General features: G+C 34.8%; 1 protein-coding gene across 5 annotated transcripts in view; it reads right to left on the minus strand.

The window, feature by feature from the left end:
* NLGN4X (neuroligin 4 X-linked) overlaps positions 1-25,505 on the minus strand; it is a 456,535-nt gene that overhangs the window by 25,871 nt on the left and 405,159 nt on the right. For all 5 annotated transcript variants that reach the window (XM_007500719.3, XM_007500713.3, XM_056806796.1 and 2 more), the window contains 2 exon segments: positions 4,968-5,153; positions 869-1,658 (listed from right to left, as the gene is read on the minus strand). In XM_007500719.3, the coding sequence (XP_007500781.1) occupies positions 869-1,658; positions 4,968-5,153 (976 nt within the window).

The raw sequence follows: 25,505 nt of genomic DNA on the forward strand, positions 1-25,505 counted from the left end.
TGCACTGCAGCTGTAGTTATGAGAGAGCCTAACCCTGCCATAAGTATTCAGTGGAAAGATTTACCATCCCTTAGTGCTATGATCATCTTTATTTTTAATTCAGTACAAAAGCTTCAAGGTGAAAAAAAAAACCAGCAATGCCCAATAGCAAGGTAGAACAGAACAATACTGCATTATTCGTCAAAAGGATTATATAGGACAAGGGTTAGTGATCACATCCTATTATTAGCCATTTAAGTGACTTTAGGGGTTTTCCCTTCCATGTTTGTGGACTATCTACACAGCAGAGATTCAGGTGTTATTTCTAAATTTCTGTAGTTGATGTTTGTGTTTTCTATGCCTTTTTCAAATATATTTAGCTGCACAGCTATGAGGATGAGATTTCTCCACGGTTAATAGGAGGTACATTTCATTTGCGTTGCTATGCTGTAAGCCTCGCTATACGATTTCCCATGAGGGCAGTCTTATTCAGTAACTGCCTTTCCTCCCCAACAGAGGAAGCCTCTAAGAGTTGGGAAATGCTTAGGTGTACTCCCACTTTTATGCAGTATAATGAAAACTTATTTTTTTCCTCCCTTGTGAACACTGCTATTTCTAGCCAGACCCCATCAAGCTAAAAAAAAAATGGTCTTTGGAATTGTCATTTTCTAACCAACACTATGAAAATGATTTGATAGAGTGATGAAGTTGTTTTAAATTATAGTAAATGTTGGAAAAAGAGGTTTATCTTTTGTGACAAATGAAAAATTCTGGAGCAAAGATATCGCAAGTTACAGGAATCTAGGTCTCCTGTCATCATTTAATTAAAGAGCAAAAGCTTTTATCAAGCCTGGCAGGCAGAAGAAAGCCGCCTGAGAGTAGAACATACCCGGTTTTGGCGAAGTTTGTCCAGTATGTCATAACCACTGCACTAAGCATGACATCATTCTTGGAGAAGTTACAGCTGAAGAGCTCGGTAGGACCAATCATGGGGATGCCAAAAACATATGGAACTTCATCGCCATGGGCTGAATCAGCCCAGCTTGGTTTCATTTCACTTTGACAGTGGTGATAGAATGCATAGAAATATGTGGGGGAGCCATACTGGGCATGGAGGTCAGCTGTGGCCACAGCAGGCGCCACCCACTGGTGATCGGTAAAAAGGGCTACGAGGGTCTTCCTTCGGGTTTCAGGGTTTTCTTTATCTGCCCAGTCAGTGTACATGAACTTTATTGTCTCCCGGAGGGTGTCTTTTCCTTCTGGATAACCATACAGATTGTCCACAAAGTTGGAGACAGAGAAGTCAAAATCATTCGGGGAAACGCCGTCCTCATTGTCAACAATACCATCAACAAACTTTAAGCCTTCCCCTTGGTTCACGCCAAGCATTATGTCATAGTTTAGGAACTCCCCCTGCTCCATTAGAATCTGAGGGTCATCTGGAATTACATCACCATCTATCACGGGCCCGAAGGCAATGTGGTATGTGGCTGGAGTAATGGTCTGCTGAATGAGTTCTTTGTAGTTCTTATTCCGAAGGCATTCAACCATGTCAGTGGTATCCAGCATGTTGCAGCCCACTTTATCTGCCAATATCCGAGTGTACTTGGCAGGCTGGTAGTTCACTGCCCAGCTGGACAGGGCTGTTCCACTCTGTATGATTGCCTTTTGGAACAGACCTGCAGGTGCAAATTGTGTACATGCAAATGAAAATCTAAAATATAAAAAAGCAGCTTTTTACTGAGCAAAGAATGCTTTTATTGTATCTCAGGGATGTGAATTTCTAAGTACAGTAGCATTCAGCTATTTCAGCCTCTCTTTCACTCATTTTCCCCCCTCTCTTGACACTAGTTTTAATAGGAAGTTCTTCTACACACAGAATAAAGAGTTAAGAAAAAGAAACTAACCTTACAAGTTCATATCCAATGCAAATTTATACTATTCATCTCTCCCTCCAGAAGTTTTCAGTTTTTACCTTTAAAAAGCTCCCACAAACAAATGAATGTCAGAAGCAATCCAATTCTCTGTTCATGTCAATATGCTTTTCACTAGTTTAAAGGTCAAAGGAAAATTATATGCTTACCTCTTTTATAGAGTAACCAGGCACCATGTAATTAAGGAAAAATGTTCAGCTAAAATCAATTTAATATGCTCAATTTGTGGGAGTATTTTGGTCTGATATACTTTTGAATTACTTGTTTCACATTTTCTCCTTTAATTGTAAATATATGAAAAAATTTAAATATGCTTTTGAAAGAATAGCTTTTTTATATCTAATTAAATTCTCCACTTGGAATGAATAAGATATTTTTTCCCAAAGAACTTATGATTTTCAAAAAAATGACATAACTTCTCAGTTGTTGCAACAGGATTGCAAAAGTGTCAAAAATACCCTATTTGACTTAGAGTTTAGAATAAACATGAGCTGATAAATGAAAAGAAATCGATATTTTATTCCATGGCATAGATTTCTAGAAGTGTAAGACCTCTATTTTTAGAATATGTCAGAAGAGGAGATACTGGATAATAAAATCAGAGTGTCCTATTCACTATCTTTCCTTTTTTACACTTGAATGCTGGACTGAGTTTAGGATCTGACATCTCCTGATCCACCAGAGGGGGGAAAAGCATTAAATCTCCAAATCTGGTAGCTTGCACTCTGTCAATTTTTGAAATCATGGAAGCAACCAAGTAGGTGAAAAATATGATTTTAATCAGTAAGATTTGACTTAAAGAGAGAGGATGACCCAAAGGGTAACTGAAAGCTGAAATTCTAAATAATTTGATGCTGCATTTGTTAGGTCACTATTGAGGAACCTTCTGTTACACAGTCTATCTATACTACTAGTCTCTCATCATATTTACTTTACTGTGGGTTATTTACAGCCCAGAAAAATAGAGTGACCTCTATGCATTCTATTGTAGGGCATCAATAAAATGATGGATTCTTTTGAAGTATTGCAACATCCTAGCCAAATTACAGTTAATAAAATTGGAATTGAGCAAATATTTCTAAAAGTTTTCTCAGAATTGAGAAAACTGTTTTAGTTGATCTGACCTTGATATAATAAAGACCAATCATTTTGCAAACACAGCAAATATATCAATTGTGAAAAAAAGAACAAAGGGTTGTATCAAAATTCAAGAATTGTTTTTAAAAGTTGGATTATAAATGTAGAAGATGATACATGCTCCATCCACTCATTCACTTGCTATCCTCTCAAGAGAAATTCTACCCATTTGCTGTGCAGTGAGACTGTATTTATTCAGTTTTGTTGAGGAAGAGAAAAGGATTTTTTCTAAGCTTATTTCTTAGAAAAGAAAAGCTTACCTGTTCAAGTACCTAAAGAATCTCTTAAGTTTCAAATTTTTGGATAGAAATCTTAACCAGATATTTACCCTCTCTTCTTCCACTGAGGGTATGAGTTACCACTTAACCTTTTCTTGACAGGGTTATTTTTTTTAAATTTTCATTTATGTATTGTAAAACAATGCAGTTCTGTTTAGGCTTTTTATGTCTATTAGTCCTCTTTCAAACTTGGGAGGTCAGTTGTCACTTATCCAATTTCTCCAATCAAATCAATTTTCTAATCTGTCATGATAAATCTCTCATGGATTTGTAAACCGGATTCTCAAAGTACTGAAAACTATTAAGGAAGCATCTATAAAACTGGGAGATAGGGTCTAAGAAGGGAAGTGAAATATTGCATGGAGATCACTGCCACTCGGAAACACTGGATGTAGTCACTGAGATCTGGGGACACTGGCCCCCTGTTCCTCACATAAAATATTCAAGTGCCTGACCAGTCACTTTCACTGACTGTCTCCTCTGCTTGGAATTCTCTTCTTCCTCATCTCTGCTTCCTGGCTGCCTTCACATCCCAGCTAAAAGCCCACCTTCTAAAGGAAGCCTTTCCTAATCCTCTTCAATTCTCATGCCTTTCCTCTGTTGATTATCCTGAATATACCTTGTTTGAAAATGATTGATTACTTGCTGTCTTCTCCATTAAAACTGTAGACTGCAAAAACAAGGGCTTTTTTTGCTTTTTCTAAGGGTACACAGTAGGCACTTGATAAATGCTTACTAACTGACTAGAGTCTTCAGGATAACTATTTTGAGTGTTCAGAGACCTCTGTTCTCTGGCAGTTTCAGGGCTGCATTCCAAAGAACAGGCTGCCAAGTCTGACTCCTGTCTATTTAAAGGATCACTAGTGTTTTTTTCTTTTTCTAGATGTTACTATCTCCTACTTAAGAATTATTTTTTTTCTAATTTGGGTGACAATATGCTTTGATGAACTAATATTTTTTCATTTCAATTACAGAAATGTTTATTAAATGATTACTACACTTTAAGTTCCTTATAGGACTGAAGTTTTCCAAATTCATGATTATTTCTTGTGTGAAACACATCAAAAATAATTAAAAAACAATTTTAATGCTTAAGAGATTAAGAAAAATAATGTCACCTATAAAACTGAATTGTAATATCTATTGCTTTTTTTTATTAAGTTGTGGCACAAAAGTAAGGTGTTAATTTTTTAAAATTATGATTAATATGTAAACTCTCAGATATTCTCTTATATTACATCCACTACCTCTATATAAAAAAAAAAATTTAGAACTAAATAAGGATTTCATGAATGTCTCCTATGATAGATAGGGAAAGATCACAGACATGTTAGAATTTGATAATTTCTAAGACTTCTAAGCCAAAATTGTTCTTAAATCTCAAATTGGAATTAAGATATATTTTTTCGAATGGAAAAGAAAGTGAAATAAAAACTGGCTAGGGATAGGATATGGTGAGAAGAGAGAAGAGGAAGAAGACAGCTCTTATAAGGATCATTATCTAGGTTTCTGCTAAATTTTTTAATATGACAACTTTACAATTTAATTCAAAGAAGACATTTTCATCATTTTTCTTGAAACAAAGACCTCCATTTTTATTTATTTAATTTTAGTTTTATCTGAGTAAAAATCATATTACCTTCTGAATAGTGTGACAAAGTCAAGAGGCTAACACAAGATGCTCCTGCTCCTGAGCCAAAGATAGTAACTCTTTTTGGATCCCCTCCAAAGGATCCAATATTTTCTTCAATCCATCGTAAAGCCTGGATTTGGTCAAGCAATCCATAATTGCCTTTTGCTGCCTGGTCCCCCGTACTTAAAAAACCTATAAATAAGAAAAGCCTTTTTTTAGTCACCTTACTGTAAATATACACTATAAAATACACAAATCTAGATAACATTACATTTTATTAAGTAAAATATTTTAATTTCTATTCAACTTTTCCAATAATAATAAAAACATTATGGAATTATCTTGCATGCCAAAAGTGACCTTATATGTTGAAAATCATAATTCTTTGAACACTTTGAATAGATAAACATAAAAATTATTTATGTGACTGGAGAGGTTAAAAAAAAAGCTTACATGAACTCTGATAAGAGACCCATCAAAAATAATTCATATTAAAAGGCATTTATAGATGAAACTGAATAAAGAACAATAAATTTACAAACAATGGGGGGAAATGTATGCAGCATTTTTTTTCTTTCATAAAAGAATGTGATGACATACATTTGGATAGTTCTTTGTATGCTTCATGAAGGAATAGAAATGGTACTCATAAAAAATAAGAAAAAATGAAGAATAGCTGGATTAGATGAAAGAGAGAGAGAGAGAGAGAGAGAGAGAGAGAGAGAGAGAGAGAGAGAGAGAGAGAGAGAGAGAGAGAGAGAGAGAGAGCGCTCTATGGTGGAGAAGCTAGTTTTTGGCCAGTTTATAAAAATGTAAAAAAAACATCCCTGGGCCACATTAAAACAAGAAGAGGTAGGGTGGATATGGATCCTCATGCTGTAGTTTGTTGACTTCTGGTAAATAAGGATTAATTCTTATGATGTCAGAAAGAGAAGGTTACCACAGACTTAAGAAATGAATCATATTTATTGTAAAAAGAGGTCAAAGGACATATCTATAACTGCTAATTCATATACTAAATTTACCATACCTACATGATTTTTATGAGAATAATCTACATATATATTGGGGATATCATTCATGGTAATGACTAATATTTCTACAACATTACATATCTTATTCTGTTGGAACCTGACAACAAATCCATGAAACAGCTGCTGTTATGCCCATTTTATAAAAAAATGGAGGCTGATAGTTTAAGTGACTTGCCCAGGGTCATGCAGTAAGTTCCCAAGGTGGGATTTGAATGCAAATCTTCTTGACTAGAAGTCTATCACTTTATCAACTGAGTCACCTAAATTACAAAAGTATGAGAAAGAAATCAGGTTTTCAAAAACAGTATCCTATATACAGAGGATCACTTTCTCACAGATACACAATTGAATTAAAGACATAGGGAATATAGAATCCTTACTGTGTTTATTTTGGTTGACTAAAGAAGAAAAAAAATTTACATTTAATACCACCATTCAAAATGCAACCTTAAAGGATATTTTCCAACAAGGTGTCTCTCTTGTAGAGGACAAAATTACGTAAGATCCTTTGAAAGTTGCAGCCACAAAGATAAATTTGTTCAATAACTCTCTGATTATTAATATCAGATGAGGTATTGAACAGTAAGATACATTACTTGCCAGAGGTATTTGGAGGATAACTAGCATCTATTTCAAAGGGGAAAAGGGTTGCCAATAGAATACATGGTTGTAGCTAACAGGGATTTCACAGAAGTTTCCCCCCCCCCAAAAAAAAAAAGACAAGTTGAAAAAATTTTCTCTTGGTTACATTTAGTGACCTCTACCTGATCTTAGCTGTACAATTCCCCGGATCTGTCTTTATGTGTTAAAAACACATCATCAGTACTAAATTATTGGATGACTCCTCTTATTCAAGATCAAGTTGCCAATGCTATCTACAGAACTCTCAACCCCCCCCCCCCAAACCCCAAACCAAATACAACAATAACAAAAAATTTTCTCATTTTGCATTAAAAAATACTGGCTTAACTTAATTGGACTTTTACCCAAATTAAACATATAATGCTTTGAGTTCCTCATATAACTAGCCTGTTTCAGCTAGATGGTGCAACAGATAAAGCACTGGACTTAGTATTAGGGAGCCATGAAATAACAGGAAGATGAGATATTTTGGGGTATCATGTCTGAAGAACAGCAAGTAGACAAGTATAGCTATTCCATAAATAATAGAAAGAGGAATAAGACATAAGGAGAATAGAAAGAAATGAATGAGGGATCAGGCTACAAAACATTTTAAATAACAACAAAAAAGTGTATATTTGATCCTCGAAGGACTATGAACCACTGGAGGTGTTTTAAGTAGAAAAAGGTGACATGGCCAGTTTTTCACTTTAGAACAATCATTTTGGCAGCTATGTGGCGGACTGAAGGGAGAGACTTGAGGCAGAAATATTATTTAGGAGAGTGTTGCTGTTCTCTAGGCAAGGGGCAGAAGACCTGGACTCACATGGTCCTTGCATGAATGGAAAGATGGAGACTTGTGTGAGTGCTTGTGAAATGATTGGGTGTCTGAGGTGAGAGAGTCACCGATTGAGGAAGAATTCAACATTAAGAACTGGGGTGACCAGAAAGGTGATTAAAAATGTGGAAATTTGGAAAAGGATAGGTGGAGGTGGGAAAAGGAATAATGAATTCTGTTTTGGATGTGGTTAGTTTGAGATGCTGATGGCATCTAGTTTAATCTCTCCAACAGGCAGTTGGTGATCTAAGATAACTACAACGGCAAGTAGATGCACCCTAAACATAGTAGACAAAATTGAAAGGATTTATTATAATAGAGAAACAGTATTTTTCTTGAGAACAATTTTGTATATTTCTTTTGGTAACTATCCAAATCAGGGGACAGTTAGATGTCTCAGTGGATTGAGAGCCAGGCCCAAAGATGGGAGGTCCTGGGTTCAAATATGACCTCAGACACTTCCTAGCTGTGTGACTTCAGGCAAGTCACTTATCCATCCAAAGCCCAGTCCTTACTGCTTTTCTACCTTAGAACCAATACACAGTATTGATTCTAAGATGAACAGTGAGGGTTTGTAAACAAATAAACAATTCTTTTAAAAGAGAAGAAAATATTCAACTCCTTACTGAAAACATTCTGAAATGTATGGAACCAGCAAAAGCAGTTGACTGACTCCCTACTCCTGGCTGCAGGTCTGGACTAAGAATGTTTTCTATCAAAGTGGAATTCAGGACTTAGAGTGAAGAGTCCCTCAAAGCAAAGCAAATTTGGGATCTTACCATAGGCATTTCACACAAAGTTACCAGAGCATATCTTGAATTATAGTTATCGGTTTTTTTAAAAAACCCTTACCTTCCTTCTTGGAATCCATACTGTGTATGGGTTCCAAGACAGAAGAGTGGTAAGGGCTAGGCAATGGGGGCCAAGTGACTTGCCCAGGGTCACACAGCTGGGAAGTGGCTGAGGCCAAATTTGAACCCAAGACCTCCCTCTCTAGGCCTGGCTCTCAATCCACTGAGATACCCAGCTGCCCCCACAGTTATCAGTTTTAATAGAAACCATATCACTGTTGCCATTTTCCTTACCTCAAGATCAAAGCAATAACAAAACAAGATAAAAACAATAACTAACAAAACAAAAATAACAACAATAAAACAGAACAAAGAAAAATAGCAACAACAAAACAATAACAAAAAACCAAAACTCAACAATTTGACCTGGAGAAGAAATCTCCAATTTAATTTTATTTTCTGAATTCATTTGAAATGAAAATGCACTGTCAACAATATCTTAAAGAAGTCTGAAAAGACACATATTCTAAAGCTGGCATATAAGATCTAGAGCATGAAAGAGGTTTATTTTATCTCTGAGATGGCAAAGACCTTCATGTTAGAATTCCCACCTGCCTACATCTTAAAATAATCAGACATTTATAGGGCACTGGAGGCTTCTAAAGCATTTTTTATCCATCAAGTACTGAAGCACTGTAAGGAGGGAGATGTTTCTCTCTCTCTCTCTCTCTCTCTCTCTCTCTCTCTCTCTCTCTCTCTCTCTCTCTCTCTCTCTCTCTCTCTGTCTCTCTCTCTCTCTCTGTCTCTCTCTCTCTCCTCTCTCTCTCTCTCTCTCTCTCTCTCTCTCTCTGTCTCTCTCTCTCTCTCTGTCTCTGTCTCTCTCTCTGCATGTATGTATTTGTGTGTTTATCAGTCTGTGATTTCACTGGTGTCCAGAGCTCCAACTAAGGATCCTCTGTCCTTATCGATAAGCGGGAGTGACTAGTGGCAGACTTCTTAATCTAGGTCTTCTTCCTAACTCCACAATCAGCTCTCTAGGCACTAACCTATTCTGTCTTTGAGAAAGAGAGTACGAGTCTAGTGGGAGCTGACCTGGAGCAGAACTCAGGGAGTTCTGAGCCCAATTCTATCCTGGCCACTTCAGGAAACCTAACTCAGGGTTGAGAAGCCATTTGTTTTATGAGATGACACAGCAAACCCCCAATCTTGAAGGAGATGGGAAGTTGCTGTCAAAGATATATGAAAGAGGATCAGCTTCTAAAGCCACAGGAATGACTCATTCAGTGCATGATGATGATGATGATGATGATATTTATAAAGCACTTCAAGATTGACAAAGTGCTTATTCTCACTATATCTATTATTATCCCCATTTCACAGAGAAGGAAACAGTTGATTTTACATTGAGGTCCTCCTGATTCTAGATCTAGTTCTCTAAGAACTGTAACTATTTAGTGATCTTGTCCTTTTTTTGCACTAAACCACAATGTTTTGTAGTAGATGATACAGTACAGTAATACCAGGATGACTAAAGAAAACTTCAGAGCCTGTGCTGGTGGTATGTGACTGGGATGGAAGTGTGGGAGAATTTTTGGGGAAAAAGACAACAATAAAGAGAGAGATGCATGAAGAATTTGGGAGGAGTGAGGCATGTTCTCTCTCTTGAGAAAGAGTAACATGGCAACTTGTTTTTCTCTTTAGTATTTGCATCAAAAAGGATTATATGAGAACCACTACAAAAACAATGGGGGCAATTTGGATACTGTAAGTGGACTGTCTCCTGCTGAATAAGACCATCTCCCAACATACCCCCAAATTTTAAGTAGAAAACATCATGCTCCCTGTGGTCAGATGAATCCCTAACTATCTTATTTTCACTGTGCTGATGAATTCTACCCCCTACTGTCTGCACTATTCACTCCCCTCCTTTAATACTTTAATTCAATCTCCTTGATGCACAAAAATTATTTTTAGCAAGCTTGCTTTGGCTACGTGGTCATTTGGAGAGCAGTAGAGAAGGAGGGAGGTAGAGTTTGATTGGAATGAACCTAATAAATTTGCTCAGTGCATCAGCTCAGAGGACATATTCAAAGGATAAAGCAGTGGGATGACAAGGAGCTACCCCACCATCTCATCCCCTCAGCACCAGGCCTCTACTTTGCTTTAAGATAACAATAAATGTAATATAATAAAATAATAATAATAAAACTAAAATAATAATAAAAATAATAAAGGTAATAAATGGATGAACCAAAGACCAGAAAGAATATTATATACAAGTCTCTATTGATTCCCTATAGATAAAATACAAGTCTCACACTATAAATTCAGCAAAAAGAATCAAAGAGAAGAAATCATCAACTACAAAAAAATCATAGTACCTGAATATAATAAATATTACTGGGCTATAAAAAAAGAATGACTGTGATGAATAAACAGAAGCATGGATAGATCAACAAGAATATAAGCATGGTGAAGCAAGTAGAGTCAAGAAAATATATATAATAACTATAACAATGTAAACAGAAAATACAACTGCAAAAAATCAAAAGTGAATGTTATAGTATTATAAAGAATAAATGACTTAAAGGAAAAGAGAGAAGATATTCCCACCCCACCCCTTTAGAGAAGTGAAAAGTACAATGTATTGTATATTGCACAGTTTAGTAACAAATGCATACATTACTGATAAAGTTGTTATTTCTGACTACTGCCCAAATCAGAAGCAAAGACATAATTCCTGTCTTCAGTCTCCATTCTGATTGCCTAACCCCATCCCATCCCACTCTTCATGAAAAATACAAGACTTTCTTCTGTTCCAGCCAGGTGCAGTTTCCTTGGATGGTTAAATAACTTCTTTGTCTGACTCAGCCCCAGTATTCAATAATTTTGAGTTATAATGAAATTGCTAAGAACCATGGCAACCAAGCTTTTGAAAATTTGTTGAGCTCTATTTTTTAAGTGATACTTAATAAAGAACTTTACATAAATTATCTTATTCTATATTCATAACCCTATAAGATAGGTTTAACAGGTATTATTATCTTCTTTTTACAGAGGAAACTCAGGATGAGAGAGGTTAAATGACTTGCTCATGATTTCATGGCTAACAAGTGTCAGATATAGGATTTAGACACAGGTCTTCCTGACTCCAAATCTAGTGATCTATTTACTAGGCCAGGCTGCCTTTTCTGTAATAAAAGGACACCTTAACTTTTCATATCCCTTTTCCACTCTAACTTCATCTGCCTTGTGTCCAATGTAACATTGCTCCCTTCTGTATTATTATTTCATTCCAAGGATTAATCTTATATCTTAATTAACATTTATTGTATAGTTATGATAATGTTTCTAAGAGCTGACTAAACTTAACTCCTTAATACTATACATCCCATTGAGACTATAATTAGAATGGAAATGTTTTTCTGGCTAGAACTTAAACGGCAAATTCCCAGTTCCTAAAACTGATGGGTAGGGTAATATCACAGAAATGAATTATTCCTTGACCTCACATGGTCTACAAATCTTTGTGATATTAGCCCCTACTAAAAGAAACAACTGTTTCATATTTCTACACAGAATAAAGCAGTCTTCCATCCCTTCTTCACTGAGGCTGAATTTCCTCACATTCAAATTTCATCCTGGATTTCAGCAAATGAGCCCCTAATGTCAACTGAAATTACTTCAATAAGTGCAAGTACATGTAACATTTAGGAAATAGAGTTTGAATTAAATTTTTCCTCAAATTCAGGGGACTTAAAAGTAGCACTGATTTGCAGGGTTGTACCATTTCTATCCACTCCCTATTTTCTTCCATCATATCTAATTAGCAACCACTAATTAGTATTTTATGCCAAGTATTCCAAAGCACCTTTGGTTATCACAAGGCTTTTTTTTGTGGTCAATTTTCCAAAGAATGAATAAGGCTGCACCAACCAGAGAAATCCTTTATGTCATTTCTCTATTAGATGGCCTTAATAATGAGACTCTTAGTACAGTACTTATAACAATAAAACTATCCTCTCTTTCCATTTAACACTGAAGAAAGAGGCGATTAATTCTTAACCGCCTGAGTAATTTTGTGGCAGAACTGTTGTTCCTTCTTTAACATATTCCTTTACTGCTCTCTTATTCTCTCTTTTTTTCTTGATTGTCAGAGAATGACCTACTTGCTGATTTTGTTGCTGCAGTCTAGAGCGGAGCTCTGTGTTATTCTGTAAATCATAAGTCTTTATTAAATCAGAGCACTGACCTCCCTGGGAGAAAGTGACTGTTGTAACCTTTAAAACAGCAAGGTAATTAATATTCTGAGCCTGGATGAGTTTTTACTCTTCCAATAACACCCTTTTAAAATAGGTTGGTCTTTGTGACTTAAAATGTCTTTCCAAATGGTTATCAATGACCATCTTAAAATTTAACCAAATGAGTATTTTTGCTGCTTTTTGTTGTTTCTAAAATAGTTTTTGGCAATATATTTACTGCAGCAAAATAAAAGGCTGAATCAGATGAAACTATGGATAAAAAGATTTGATTTACAAACCTTTTGTCAAATCACCTTTCAACTACAGGGGAACTATTCATTTACCTCTGCATTCTATAAACCTGGAAAGTGTCATGGCTGAAAGGAGCAAGACGGGAGGCTATAATGATAGTAACTGGTGGAATATGTAAAGGAAACAAAGTGTCTTGTTCCTCAAATTATGCCCTTTCTCTAGAAACTATATAGTACAGGTATTAGGTTTGGAGAGGGAATGGAGACAAGAGAAAAAGGGAAGAGACTCTTGCCAAATCTAGGCTGTGTTTGGATTTCTCTTCTGGAATCTCCTGGCCATGTTTTCTAAGTGGGCTTGCAGACATCAGAGGCTCCTTTGATTAAAATCACAAAGCAATTTCTTCTCATTTAAGAACCAAAAATTATTATGGAAGTGACACTGAATTTGTCAATGGGTCTATGAGTATACGAGCAAAGAAGGATGTGTAAGTATGTTTAAGACTCCAAGCCTGTGCTCTAACACATCCTGAATTAGTGCTATATTTTTCTACATTCCTTAATGGAATAGATGATTTGAGTGTCTAAGGCTTAGGATATTAAACATATGTCTGTTTTCTTTTATGGTTATAGATGTCTTTAAAGCCCTTGGACATGCCAACTAATGCCACATGTGGTTTTTAGATTTTACAGCTATTTAAACTACAACTTTAAAGTCGGCAGCTCCTATAATGCAGAGTAGAAATAGAGACACAAGAGGACATTTTGATTCATGATTTCAAGTGACTCTAATTCATATAGAGTTTATTTTTTAAATGTGTTAGATGCCTTGTAAAATTATTATATTCTATAAATAATAATCACAAGAGATTAAACTTTAAGTATAATTCATGGAAATTATATGATAAGCAACAAGAATTACTACATTTTCCCACCACATGACTAAAAAAGGATGTTACAGTAAAGCTTTAATTTTATCTTAATGTCGGGGACAGAATTAAGAATTCACAAAAATCATTGTCCTAATTACAATATTTGAGATGTGTTATTCTCTCATTATGTATGGAAGGGTTTTTTAAAATAACTAAACAGTACTCCAGAGATTAGTAATAGGATGTGTAATGTGGTTTTTTTCCCCTACTCTTGCCACTGGAATGAAACCAACCCAAGTCAAAAGAGATCAAAGGAATGCTAATATGACAGCTGTTCAGTAGATCATGTGATATGCATTAGCAGGTATTGTCTTGTTTCTATTAAATAAGTTGCCTACCCATACCAGTACAATTCTTTTCAAGACAGTGTTAATGGTGGCTAAACTATAAGACTGTATACCAAGAAATGCTAGGTTCAAATCCCAAGTCGGTTACTTACAATCTATATAACCATGGGCAAAGCAAGCCAGTTAATCACTCTGAGTCATAGTTTCCTCATTTGTAAAATGGGGATAATAATACCCCATAGTAACTAATTCAAAAGATTGTGTCAAAGCTGAAGTGAAATGAGTTTGTATAGTGCTTTGCAAATTTTAAAGTGCTATGTAAATATATTTTCTCCTTTAAACTCTGTCTAAAATAAGCACCAAATAAAATAAATATTTGCACATATTGAATAGAATATAAAGATGTATATAAAAATATAAAGTACATGAAACTGAGTCTTGTATGTACATCTTGCTTTTATGTTTAAGTATTTCATACATTCAAAAGTAACTATCAAAGATATCCTATTTGTCTGTGGTTCCTTCTGGCTTTTATTCTGTTCTTTTTTTTGGTAATTAAAAATGCTTCAAATAATCCTTCCTTTTTTTTCTTCCCACCTTCCTTCCTTCTTTCTTTTCCTGGACGTCCCTATTTTTGGCCTAGGTTGGCAGGGCAGTGTCTGTTCACAGATTGGATCCACTGCTATTTTGGGTAAATGGCTTTCTGGAAAAAATATTTTATATGATACACTTTGAAATCTAATCTGCATTATTAACATTTTATCCATTGCTTTCTAAAGTCTAGACAATTACAAAATCATGTTCTTATTTGTAGTATTTCCTATTTCCAAAGTGGTAGTTCAGTAAATGGAGTTGGGAAGATCTGAGTTCAAATACAGTCTCAAACACTTATTAGCTGTGTGACCCATGGCAAGTCACTGAACCTCTGTAAGCATTAATTTTCTCAACTGCAAAATGGGGATGATAATAGTACTTGCCTCACAAAATTGCTAAGAGAATGAAATAAAGTAATATTTGTTAAGTACTTAGTAGAATGCCTGGCCCAAAGAAGGTGCTTTATAAATACTTCTTCCTTTCTCTTTCCTTGACACTCTGCAAATATTTATCATGAACATTTTATTATTGGTTCTGGTAAGTCTAAATGAACTGGCTCCAGAATAAGCCTGGTCATATTTCATTACTAACTGGCATAGGACATTTGAGCCACTCAATTTCCAGCCTGGGCTGATTTGGCCCACCTTAGGCAATCTGAAGCTCCTAAATCCTTCTTCTCCTGAGGAGGTTACCATATTGACTTGGTGGGGAAATCCAATCAACCTAGCCCACTGCAGCTCAGAATGCCTGAGATGAAGAAATCTACCAAGGCAGCAGGGATTAGAGGTATATTCCACCACACACAGCTAAAGTGAGTATATAGATCAATGGACAAAAGCTAGAAAATATACTTCACAAATTTCATGTTATACATTATGGCAACAGAAATGACCTTCAATGGGGCGAGGAAAAGATGCCTATACTAGCATAACAGTCTAAATTAGATAAATATACCTGGTTCCCCATGCTTCTTTTAGGGCAATAAATCATTGGTAGAGGGTTTTTGTGTGTGATTTAAACAATCTGATCTTACACAATCAAATGTATGTCAATGATGATTATTGATTACTTCCTTTTCAGTATCCTGGAATATCACGGATCAGTTCTCAGTGACTCACTTTTGAAATTTTAACAGATTTTATTGGAAGGACACTTCAAAGAATGTCCTTTTATATTTTATTCTTTTTTTCCATTTGAATTAGTTTATTTAGTCAATTTAGAAAATTATTCCTTGGTTACAATAATCACGTTATTTCTCTCCTATCCCTTCACCCACCCTTCCCACAGCCAACACGCAATTTCATTGGGTATTACCTGTGTCCTTGAATAGAACCTATTTCCATGTTGTTGTTTGCACTAGGATGTTCATTTAGAGTCTACATCCCCAACCATATCCCTTCGATCCATGTATTCCCATCAGTAGTTTTTCTTCTGTGTTTTTACTCCCACAGTGTTTCCTCTGAATGTGGTTAGTGGTTTTTCTCTCATAGATCCCTCCGGGTTGTTCAGGATCACTGAATTGCCACTAATGGAGAAGCCCATTACATTCGATTGTACCATAGTGTATCAGTCTTTGTGTACAATGTTTTCCTGGTTCTGCTCCTCTCACTCTGCATCAATTCCTGGAGGTTTTTCTAGTTCCCATGGAATTCCGCCACTTTAATATTCCTTTGAGCACAATAGTATTCTATCACCAACACATACCACAATTTATTCAGCCATTCCCCAATTGAAGGGCATCCCCTCATTTTCCAAATGTTTGCCACCACAATGAGCGCAGCCATGAACATTCTCATACAAGTGTTTTTCCTTATCTCTTTGGGGGGTTCAAACCCAGCAGTGCTATGGCTGGATCAAAGGGCAGACAGTCTTTTATCACCCTTTGGGCATAGTTCAAAATTGCCCTCCAGAATGGTTGGATCAATTCACAACTCCACCAGCAATGCATTAATGTCCAGTCTTTACTACATCCCCTCTAGCATTCATTACTTTCCTTTGCTGTCATGTTAGACAATCTGCTAGGTGTGAGGTGATACCTCAGAGTTGTTTTGATTTGCATTTCTCTGATTATAAGAGAGTTAGAACACTTTTTTCATGTGCTTATTAATAGTTTTGATTTCTTTAACTTAAAATTGCCTATTCATGTCCATTGCCCATTTATCAATTGGAGAATGGTTTGATTTTTTGTACAACTGATTTAGCTCTTTATAAATTTGAGTAATTAGACCTCTGTCAGAGGTTTTTGTAATGAAGTTTGTTTCCCAATTTGTTGCTTCCCTTCTAATTTTTGATGCATTAGTTTTTGTTTGTACAAAACCTTTTTAATTTGATGTAATCAAAATTATTGGTATTTTATTCTTGATACAAAATAGGAGCCATGTGTGGTACAGTTCTAGGTATTATTTTGGAATTTTAGTTTACCAGAACAAGTAAAACAGTTTCATCAGGATTGAACATCTTAATTGAGTCATGTGTGGACTAAAGCTTAACTGCAGTCTTTTCTATGGTGATCTATAGGGCAATTTCCAAGGAGTCACTAGGAAGTGATGTTTTCCCCCCTCTTCCCTCAGCCCCCTCCTAAATTGGTAGAAATACCATTTATTGTTTATGATCAGTTGGTGTATATTTTAAAATTTAGACTTGGGATAGAATGATTTTTCAATATAATATTTTAAAAACTATTTTCACTGTTTTTTATCATGTCATATACATTCCTATCTGCCACCTTCAATAGTTCTTTTCCTCTAGTGAATCTCCTGCCCATTCCTCCTCTGCCTGTACAAATACTACCCAACCTTCAAGGCCAAATCTGTCCATTCTTAAAGGCCCAAATTTAAAGCACAATTTAATATATAAAACAACATGAAAAAACCTTTCAAGTTGTCAGTCAATAAACATCTATAAGCACTTATATACCAGGCACTGTGCTGATTGTTGGACTGATGTATTTTGTTTGTACATTACAAATATTAACAGATTACTCCTATTTCACAAAAATTCTCATAACAAAGTTAAATGGTTAAATAAAACAAATAATCCTGTGACCTCATTTGGAAATGTCTACAACATTTCACATTCGTAGCAGCTTCCCTTCATATATTATTTTAAAAGCAATGAACATACATATGTTTTCGCTTCCTCCTATATACCATCCTATTGCATGATTTTCCTATTCAGGTAGGGTATGTTATAAGCCCATCACTTTGCATTTATAGGATTAATATAAGCACTCTTCGATTTGCCCTAAACAAAGCTGAAAAACAAAGCAAGAGGCTTTGTTTTAGTGATATCCCAGTTCTCCTGCAATAGTTCAACCTCATCATGTATGAGCCTACCTGAATACTATTATAGACATTATACCATTGTCCCTTGCTATATTGTGGTTCACTTACTGGAGCTTCACTGTATCATGGATTTAAAAAATTTATATATATATGTACATATATATATATGTATATATATATATATACATATATATATAAATTCTGTATCTTGGAGTTGTCCCTATATCACAGGATTTTGTGGATGAGCACCGTAATGTACACAATGGAAATGTAGTACCCCACTACTACTTGTGCAAGTTTGCAAATGTAAGATTGTACATGGTAGTATTGGCTGATGGAATGAAAGGAGACCGGCCACAGTGCTGCGTTCTGTATCCTGGGCACTGATTGTTTCAGTGTTTATGAGCATATGGGAAAGGTTTATAGGAGAGTGGGAAGGTTTTATTTAGCCTTAAAAAATATATAAATAATAATATAAATATAATGCCACTACTTTGGGGATTTTCACCTATGGGGGGTGGTGTCTCTGGAATATAACTCCCGCAGTAGGTGAGGGATCACTGTTACAGTGAGTAAGTTGGGAGTTTCATGGAACATTTCTAAACAGTTTCCATGTGTCTCACTCTCCACTAAATCAGTCCTTCTATTAACTACTCACTTCTTCAATACTCTTTTTACATGTTCAGGACAAGAGAGTCAGTTATGACTCCTTAATTAATGAGGATCTCCAAATCCATTTATAGTTTCTTTTCCTTTTCAATTCTAAAAATGTCATTGAGAGTGATGATAAGAGAAAAAAATGGGATTAAAAATTTGGAGAGCTGTTCAAGGCTTGGATCATGACCTTAAGCCAGTTATGAAATTGGTTTGAGAGTGATTCAATTATAAGCTATAATAGGGAGGGGGGAAAGTGTTCAGTTAGTAATCAACAGTAGATGGATCTCTCTTTGAAGCTGCATGGAAAAAGTATTTCAGTATTTTATGTTATTCATTTACTTGTATGCCTATTCTGTGAAAAGTTAGGATAAGGGCTTTGGATACAAAGAAAAAAAGATTCTACCATGATATTATATAAATAATATAGTATGAATTGGTAGGTACAATTCACTTGCTTTTTAAATAGTAGGGATTCTAGGGATTAAAACTTTTGGTTTTAATTATCTTTGCAAAAAATCTTAAGATTATGAGCTATGAAAGACCTAGATAGGATCTTAAATTCTAATGTGAAAGTTAATAAGTAAAACCAGTAGAAGAGTTTGTTTTTGTTGTGTCATTTCACTAGTATCTGATTCTTTGAGATCCCATGTTGGGTTTCCTTGGCAAAAATACTGGAGTGGTTTGCCATTTCCTTCTCCAGATCATTTTATAGATCAGAAAACTGAGGCAAACAGGATTAAATAACTTGTCTGAGGTCACTCAGCTGGTAAGTGTCTGAGGATGAATTTGAACAGAGGAAGACCAGTCTTTCTGACTTCAGGTCCAGCACTGTATTCACAATGCCACCTTAGCAGTCCCATAGAAGAGTTTATACATTAAGGGGAAAAAATGTAAAAGGCAACTTTAAATTCTTCTGAAATATTTTAAAAGGGGACCTACAATGTTAGGTGGAAAAAAGAATAGGATATGATATTGATAAATATGTAAGAGGACTATTTGGATTTTGTATAGCTAGTCATAAAGCTTTTTTAAAGCCTTGAAAATCTTCATGAGTTTCTGTCCTGTTTCCACTACTCCCTACACACACAGAAAAAGGGAGAAAACCCAAATTTTGTAATCAAGCTTATTGAATGATCCCCCCAATTTAGCTAGAATCCCTTGGATTCTCAGAAATGTCATTACTGGACTTATTCATAAGAACTTTCAAGCTTTTACAGTATGCTGACAACCTTAAGAACCCAGGGGCTCCAGAACACTATGAGGTTGTACCTAAACTTCACTGTAGGAATACTTAAAATTACTTAAATATTGATACAACCATTCTGGAGGACAATTTGGAACTACGCCCAAAGGGCGATAAAAGACTGTCTGCCCTTTGATCCAGCCATCACTGCTGGGTTTGTAACCCAAGGAGTACAAGAATATTCATAGCTGTGCTCTTTGTGGTGGCAAAAAAAACTGGAAAATGAGGGGATGCCCTTCAATTTGGGAATGGCTGAACAAATTGTGGTATATGTTGGTGATGGAATACTATTGTGTTCAAAGTAATAATAAAATGGAGGAATTCCATGTGAACTGGAATGACCTCCAGGAATTGATGCAGAGTGAAAAGAGCAGAAACAGGGGAACATTGTACACAGGGAGCGATACACTTTCGTACAATCAAATGTAATGGGCTTCTCCATTAGTGGCAATGCAGTGATTCTGAACAACCCGGAGGGATCTATGAGAAAAACCACTATCCACATTCAGAGGAAACACTGTAGGAGTAAAAACACAGAAGAAAAACAACCGCTTGAATACATGGGTCGAAGGGATATGATTGGGGATGTAGACTCTGAATGAACATCCTGGTGCAAACATCAACCACATGGAAATAGGTTCTAATCAAGGACACAAGTAATACCCAATGAAATTGCATGTTGGCTATGGGAAGGGTATGTGGAGGGGAGGGAGGGAAATAACGTGATTATTGTAACCAAGGAATAATGTTCTAAATTGACTAAATAAACTAATTCAAATGAGAAAAAATTACTTAAATAATAATACAAAATGTATAAATAAATCTACTCAGTTCACCAAATAAAAAGCTTAGAGGACCCAGCTTTCTTATAAACAGAAGTGATTAGACTAGATAGCCTTTTTGTTATGTTTCAGTTATTTTTAGTTATGTCTGACTCTTTGTTATTCCATAAAGGTTTTTCCTGGCAAAGATAGTGGAGTGATTTGCATTTTCTTCTCTAGTTTATTTTATGGATAAGGAAATCGAGGCAAACAGTTGCCCAGGGACATACCCCAGGAAAAGTATCTGAGGTTAGATTTGAACTCAAGGAGATGAGTCTTCTTGATTCCAGGTCCATCACCCTATCCACTGTGCCACCCATCTGCCCACATAACTTTTACCTCCATCCAAATTCTAGAATTTTTTAGGCCCCCCCCCCTAATTTTTATTAGAATGAATTGGCTGATTTTTGCCCAATAGAACCTACTTAAACTGTGATAGTGCTTTATTCGAGACAAGTTATATATTTCATGTCTTTTTTCCCCATCTTCAAATAGAAAAAAAGCTCATCTATTATTAACTGATCTTAATCACTTTCAAAAGAAAATAGGTATAGAATGATCCTCTTCCCATTTCTTCCTCTTATTCTATTTTGGTGACTTCTTATAATTTCATTTTTTATATATTTTTTTCTCATCTCACATCTAGGTTGCAGTATTCTACATAGCTATTATTTAACATTTCAAGAAGAGTGACAGAGGCTCAGGAACTATGTGACAAATGAATATATGTCCCATAAAAGATTATCTAAAATATCCCCAAATTTCTCTTTTAGAAAACAACAGGTATTTAAAGTACTTTTAGGAATTATATTTAATGCTTTATCATTATGTAGATATTTAAAGTTCATTCTGGTTGAGAATACAAAATTTTGGTTGCTTTATACAGATATGTTTATACATATGCACATTTCACACACATATTATGTCAATATACATATATAGATACATGTTCTTAAATGCTCATTTATGCATATATATATACATATATATACACATAAATCATTTGGCTGTGCGAATGTTTAAAAGGAAGAACAATTACAAAATGGGTCTCAACACTGGCTCCTTTTTGTTTCTGCAAAAAATATTAGCAGTGGCAGAAAAGGGACAAAGAGTTAAAAATCATACAGTTTTAAAAATGTATATAAACATTAACATGCTTATAGCAATTTAAGTGTAGGTCATTGTCTCAGGACCAATAAGTTGACATTCTAATAGAAATAATGAATCATATCAATCTTGATATTCTTCTTATAAATTAAACCAGAAAACAAAAGGAAGTTGTAAGTAAATGGAAAGATAGCTCAAAGGTCCTCTTCTTGAGAAGCAAATAGTTGCAAGTAGAGTTGGCTGCATTGTATTACCAAAGGTAATAGGAAACACAATTTCATGAAACACTTGGCCATTTTATATTGCAGTACTAAGAATGTGATTTGGGGAAAAGGCTACCAGGAAGAAAATTGCATTTCATGCATCAATGAGAATTGCAGAAGATGAGAAATTAGATAAATTCTACAAAGTAGCCTATAAAGATTCTCTGAATTAAATCAATATGTACTTTAATAGCCAATGAACCCAGTACAAAGAAGAGCACAAAGAAGTGTGGGAGTGAAATCTTGGAAACTTAAAAATTACAAAATAAGAAGACAAGTAACTTTTAGGAAAATAAAATAATCTTATACAGAGAGTTGGGAGAAATTGAAAAAAAGTTAAGTATTAAGTGATAACTCCTCCACCCTAAACTGGGTTATAACTGATTATAACTTATACATTTAAAAATAAAGCCTATAATTTTACTGGTTAAAGAAATATATCTTAGAAAGTTGCCAGGAACAAGCAACTGAATGAATGTCTTGCGTTGGTTCAGTCAATAAGTACTCAGAAGCAAGATTTGAACCTGTCTTTCTGAATCTACTCCAAGTTATCTTTCCACCTGTTAAACTGATGTTAACTTTGGAGGAATAGTTTCCAAATCAGTTATTGAATACTTAGTTGTTGACTTGTTGGGCAAAGGTCAAGATCAATACCCAACTAAAAGAATAAATTTGAGAAGATAGGGCATGTAATTAAAATAACACCAACTTAATAAAAGTCAAAGGAAAATACAGGAAAATAAGAACTGGATAAAAAATACAGAGAGGTTCTTGCACTTTTCTCAAAAGCTTAGTTGATTTAAACAACTCCCACAACAAGGAGACCAAAAAGTCTAGAAACCATCTTAGTCAGCAACCATTAATCTCTTTACTGAGCAGGGGAAGTGGAAAAGAAAAGTGACCCTGACTTAAATTATAAATTTTTTCACAAAAATGATTTTTGAGAAAATTGTGAAAAATTATTAGCTGGATCATCTCACAAATCAGACCAAAAATGTGTTAAAAGGAAAAATGAGTTTACAAAAATCTAAGCAAGAGATCCAATTCAATTAAACTAGATCATCTGAAAATGAATCTGAAATGAGGAAAATATACAGAAGTCATTAGAACAAAGGAGCAGTCAAGATTACTATAACAAAACTGTTCTCTCTACCTATGACAATGGTTAATCACATTGGTCCCTAACACCAATGTTCCCCATGTACACAGGGGGAATATGATGAAGTAGAAATGACTCCAAAGAAAATAAAGGAAGAGTATCTGGCTGAGGTTATGTTTTCACAGAAAAAAACCTGTGCCATAATTAAGTACAATTGTTAAGAGATCAGGTCTTAGGAAATCTGAGGGGAAGGACCCTAATGTGTGGGGAAGGAAGGGTGGTAATCAACATTCTTCCTAAATTTAAAAAAAATCTGTAACTATTAAACTATGGAATTCTATACCAATCACTCTAGTAAAAGATTTTTAAAAATTCTATAAACATACATCAAGAGCATCCTTGATGAAGAAATGATAACCCAATGGGAAATCATTACAAATGATACTCTATAGCATATCCCATTTTGATAGTCACATAATTTGTTGAAGGTTATATTTATTGTTGGTCAACTATTAAAAAGATTGTACATTTAATCAAGTAGAGAAATATGCTACCTCTCACCTGGAATACTGCAACAACCTCTTAATTTTCTTTGATCCATTTCTACTGATATTAATTCATTCCCCACAAAGCTGAACCTGTATTTTTTTCTAATAAGCATGTCTTCCTAATATTGCCCCAGCTGTGCCCCAAAAGACATTTAATGAATCAAGTGATTCCTTATTACCCTTAGATGGACCAAATATAAACTCCTAAGTTTAGCTTTGAAAGCTCTACAGAAACTGACCTTCTCCCCTTTCCATACATAACTCACATCCATGAAATCTATAGTCATACCAAACTGGTAAATTTCAAGTATTGCAGACCATACTTTATCTTCCAACTGATTTTTTTTTGGAATTTCTGGAGTACATTTTCTCCTCACTTCAACTTCTCAGAATCCTTTGTCTATCTGTCTCTGCATTCTGTTCTTTCCTCTATCTGTTTCTCTGGGCTAGAGTCATAAAGGAGACGTCATGAATGCATACAGATCTACATAATCAGAGGAAACATTTATCGATTATATCACAGATTCAGTGAAATATCTAAGAGTTCTAATAATCTAAATGTCTGATGTATACATAATTTTTGGGGAGTATAAATGGACTATCAAAGGAATTCAGTATCCTGCATTAAGTGGGATTTTATATTGAATGAATAAAATAATGTGAAAAATCATGTCAAAACATGTGAAATCAATGTCAAATGCTATAGAATAACTAATTATAAGACAAAAGAAGCATATTTCATGTTAATTTTTTCCAGTGTAGAGAAAAAGCCTAATCTTGTGTTCCAAAAACAGACCAACTTAAAATATCAGACTTGATTCTAGATCTGGCCCCCTGAAAAAGGGTAAACAAGACAAATTTTATTTTGAAAATGCTCTTTTTAAATATAGTACCTCTGTTATATGTAAGAATAGCTAATCAGTTTGATAAATATTTATTGAGCATAGTAGATATGCTCAGTGGTGCTCTAGCCTCCAAGGTATGAACTGATACCAGCTTTTAGTGTCACTCCTTTCAGACCTATGTACATTTTTGAACTCTTGAAGAATTAAAAATCATAAACACCTAATGAAAAATGGCATTTCAAACCCATGCAGTTGATGATTTGTACAAATTAGGGGCCTTGACTAGGGGACTTGAAATAATACTGTATAGATGAACAACCAGAAATTCCTAAAACTAGTTTAAATTGACTCAATAATAAAAATGAAAGGGAGAAAGATATGGGCAGAAAGGGCATTGAACATAAAGTTGCAAGACTTGATTTTACATCCTGGATCTACCTTTTACTCTTAAGAAACTTACTTTTTTGTTGTTGGATGAACAAGAGTGAATGACCTAGGTATTCAGAGCAATGATGTTAAATCGAGACAATCCCTAAGACTCATGATGAAAAAGGTCATTCACTTGCAGAGAAAGAACTGATGGAGTATAAATGCAGACTAAAACATATTACCTTTTACTTTCCATTATTTTTAAGATCTATTTTATAAAATGATGAATATGAAAAAATATTTTACATGATTATGCATATAAAATCTATATCATATTACTTACTGGCTGAGGAAGGGGAAAGAAGAGAAAGAGAGAACATGGAGAGAGAATTTGAAACTCAAAGTAAAAGAAGGTTAAATTGGTTTTATATGTAATTGGGGGAAATGTTTTTTTTTTAAAAGAAAATTACTTTTTGGGTTTCAGTTCTTTTGCGTAAAAGGATTGATGATGTTGGCACTATCTACTTTGCAGAGCTAGAGAGGGAAGAGAGAAAGCCTCTAATAATAAAAAATGATTTTTTAAAAATTTCTAATTTTTTTTCATTTCAAATGAGAGAAACATTTCCCCCAGTATTTTACCATCTGCTAATTGTGTGGTGTTCTACACATATTTCTCTGATTTATTTGTTTATGGTTTATTGAAAAGTTTTTTAAAGTTATTT

This window comes from Monodelphis domestica, chromosome 8 (assembly GCF_027887165.1).
Source record: "Monodelphis domestica isolate mMonDom1 chromosome 8, mMonDom1.pri, whole genome shotgun sequence".
In the NCBI taxonomy this organism is placed as follows: Eukaryota; Metazoa; Chordata; class Mammalia; order Didelphimorphia; family Didelphidae; genus Monodelphis; species Monodelphis domestica.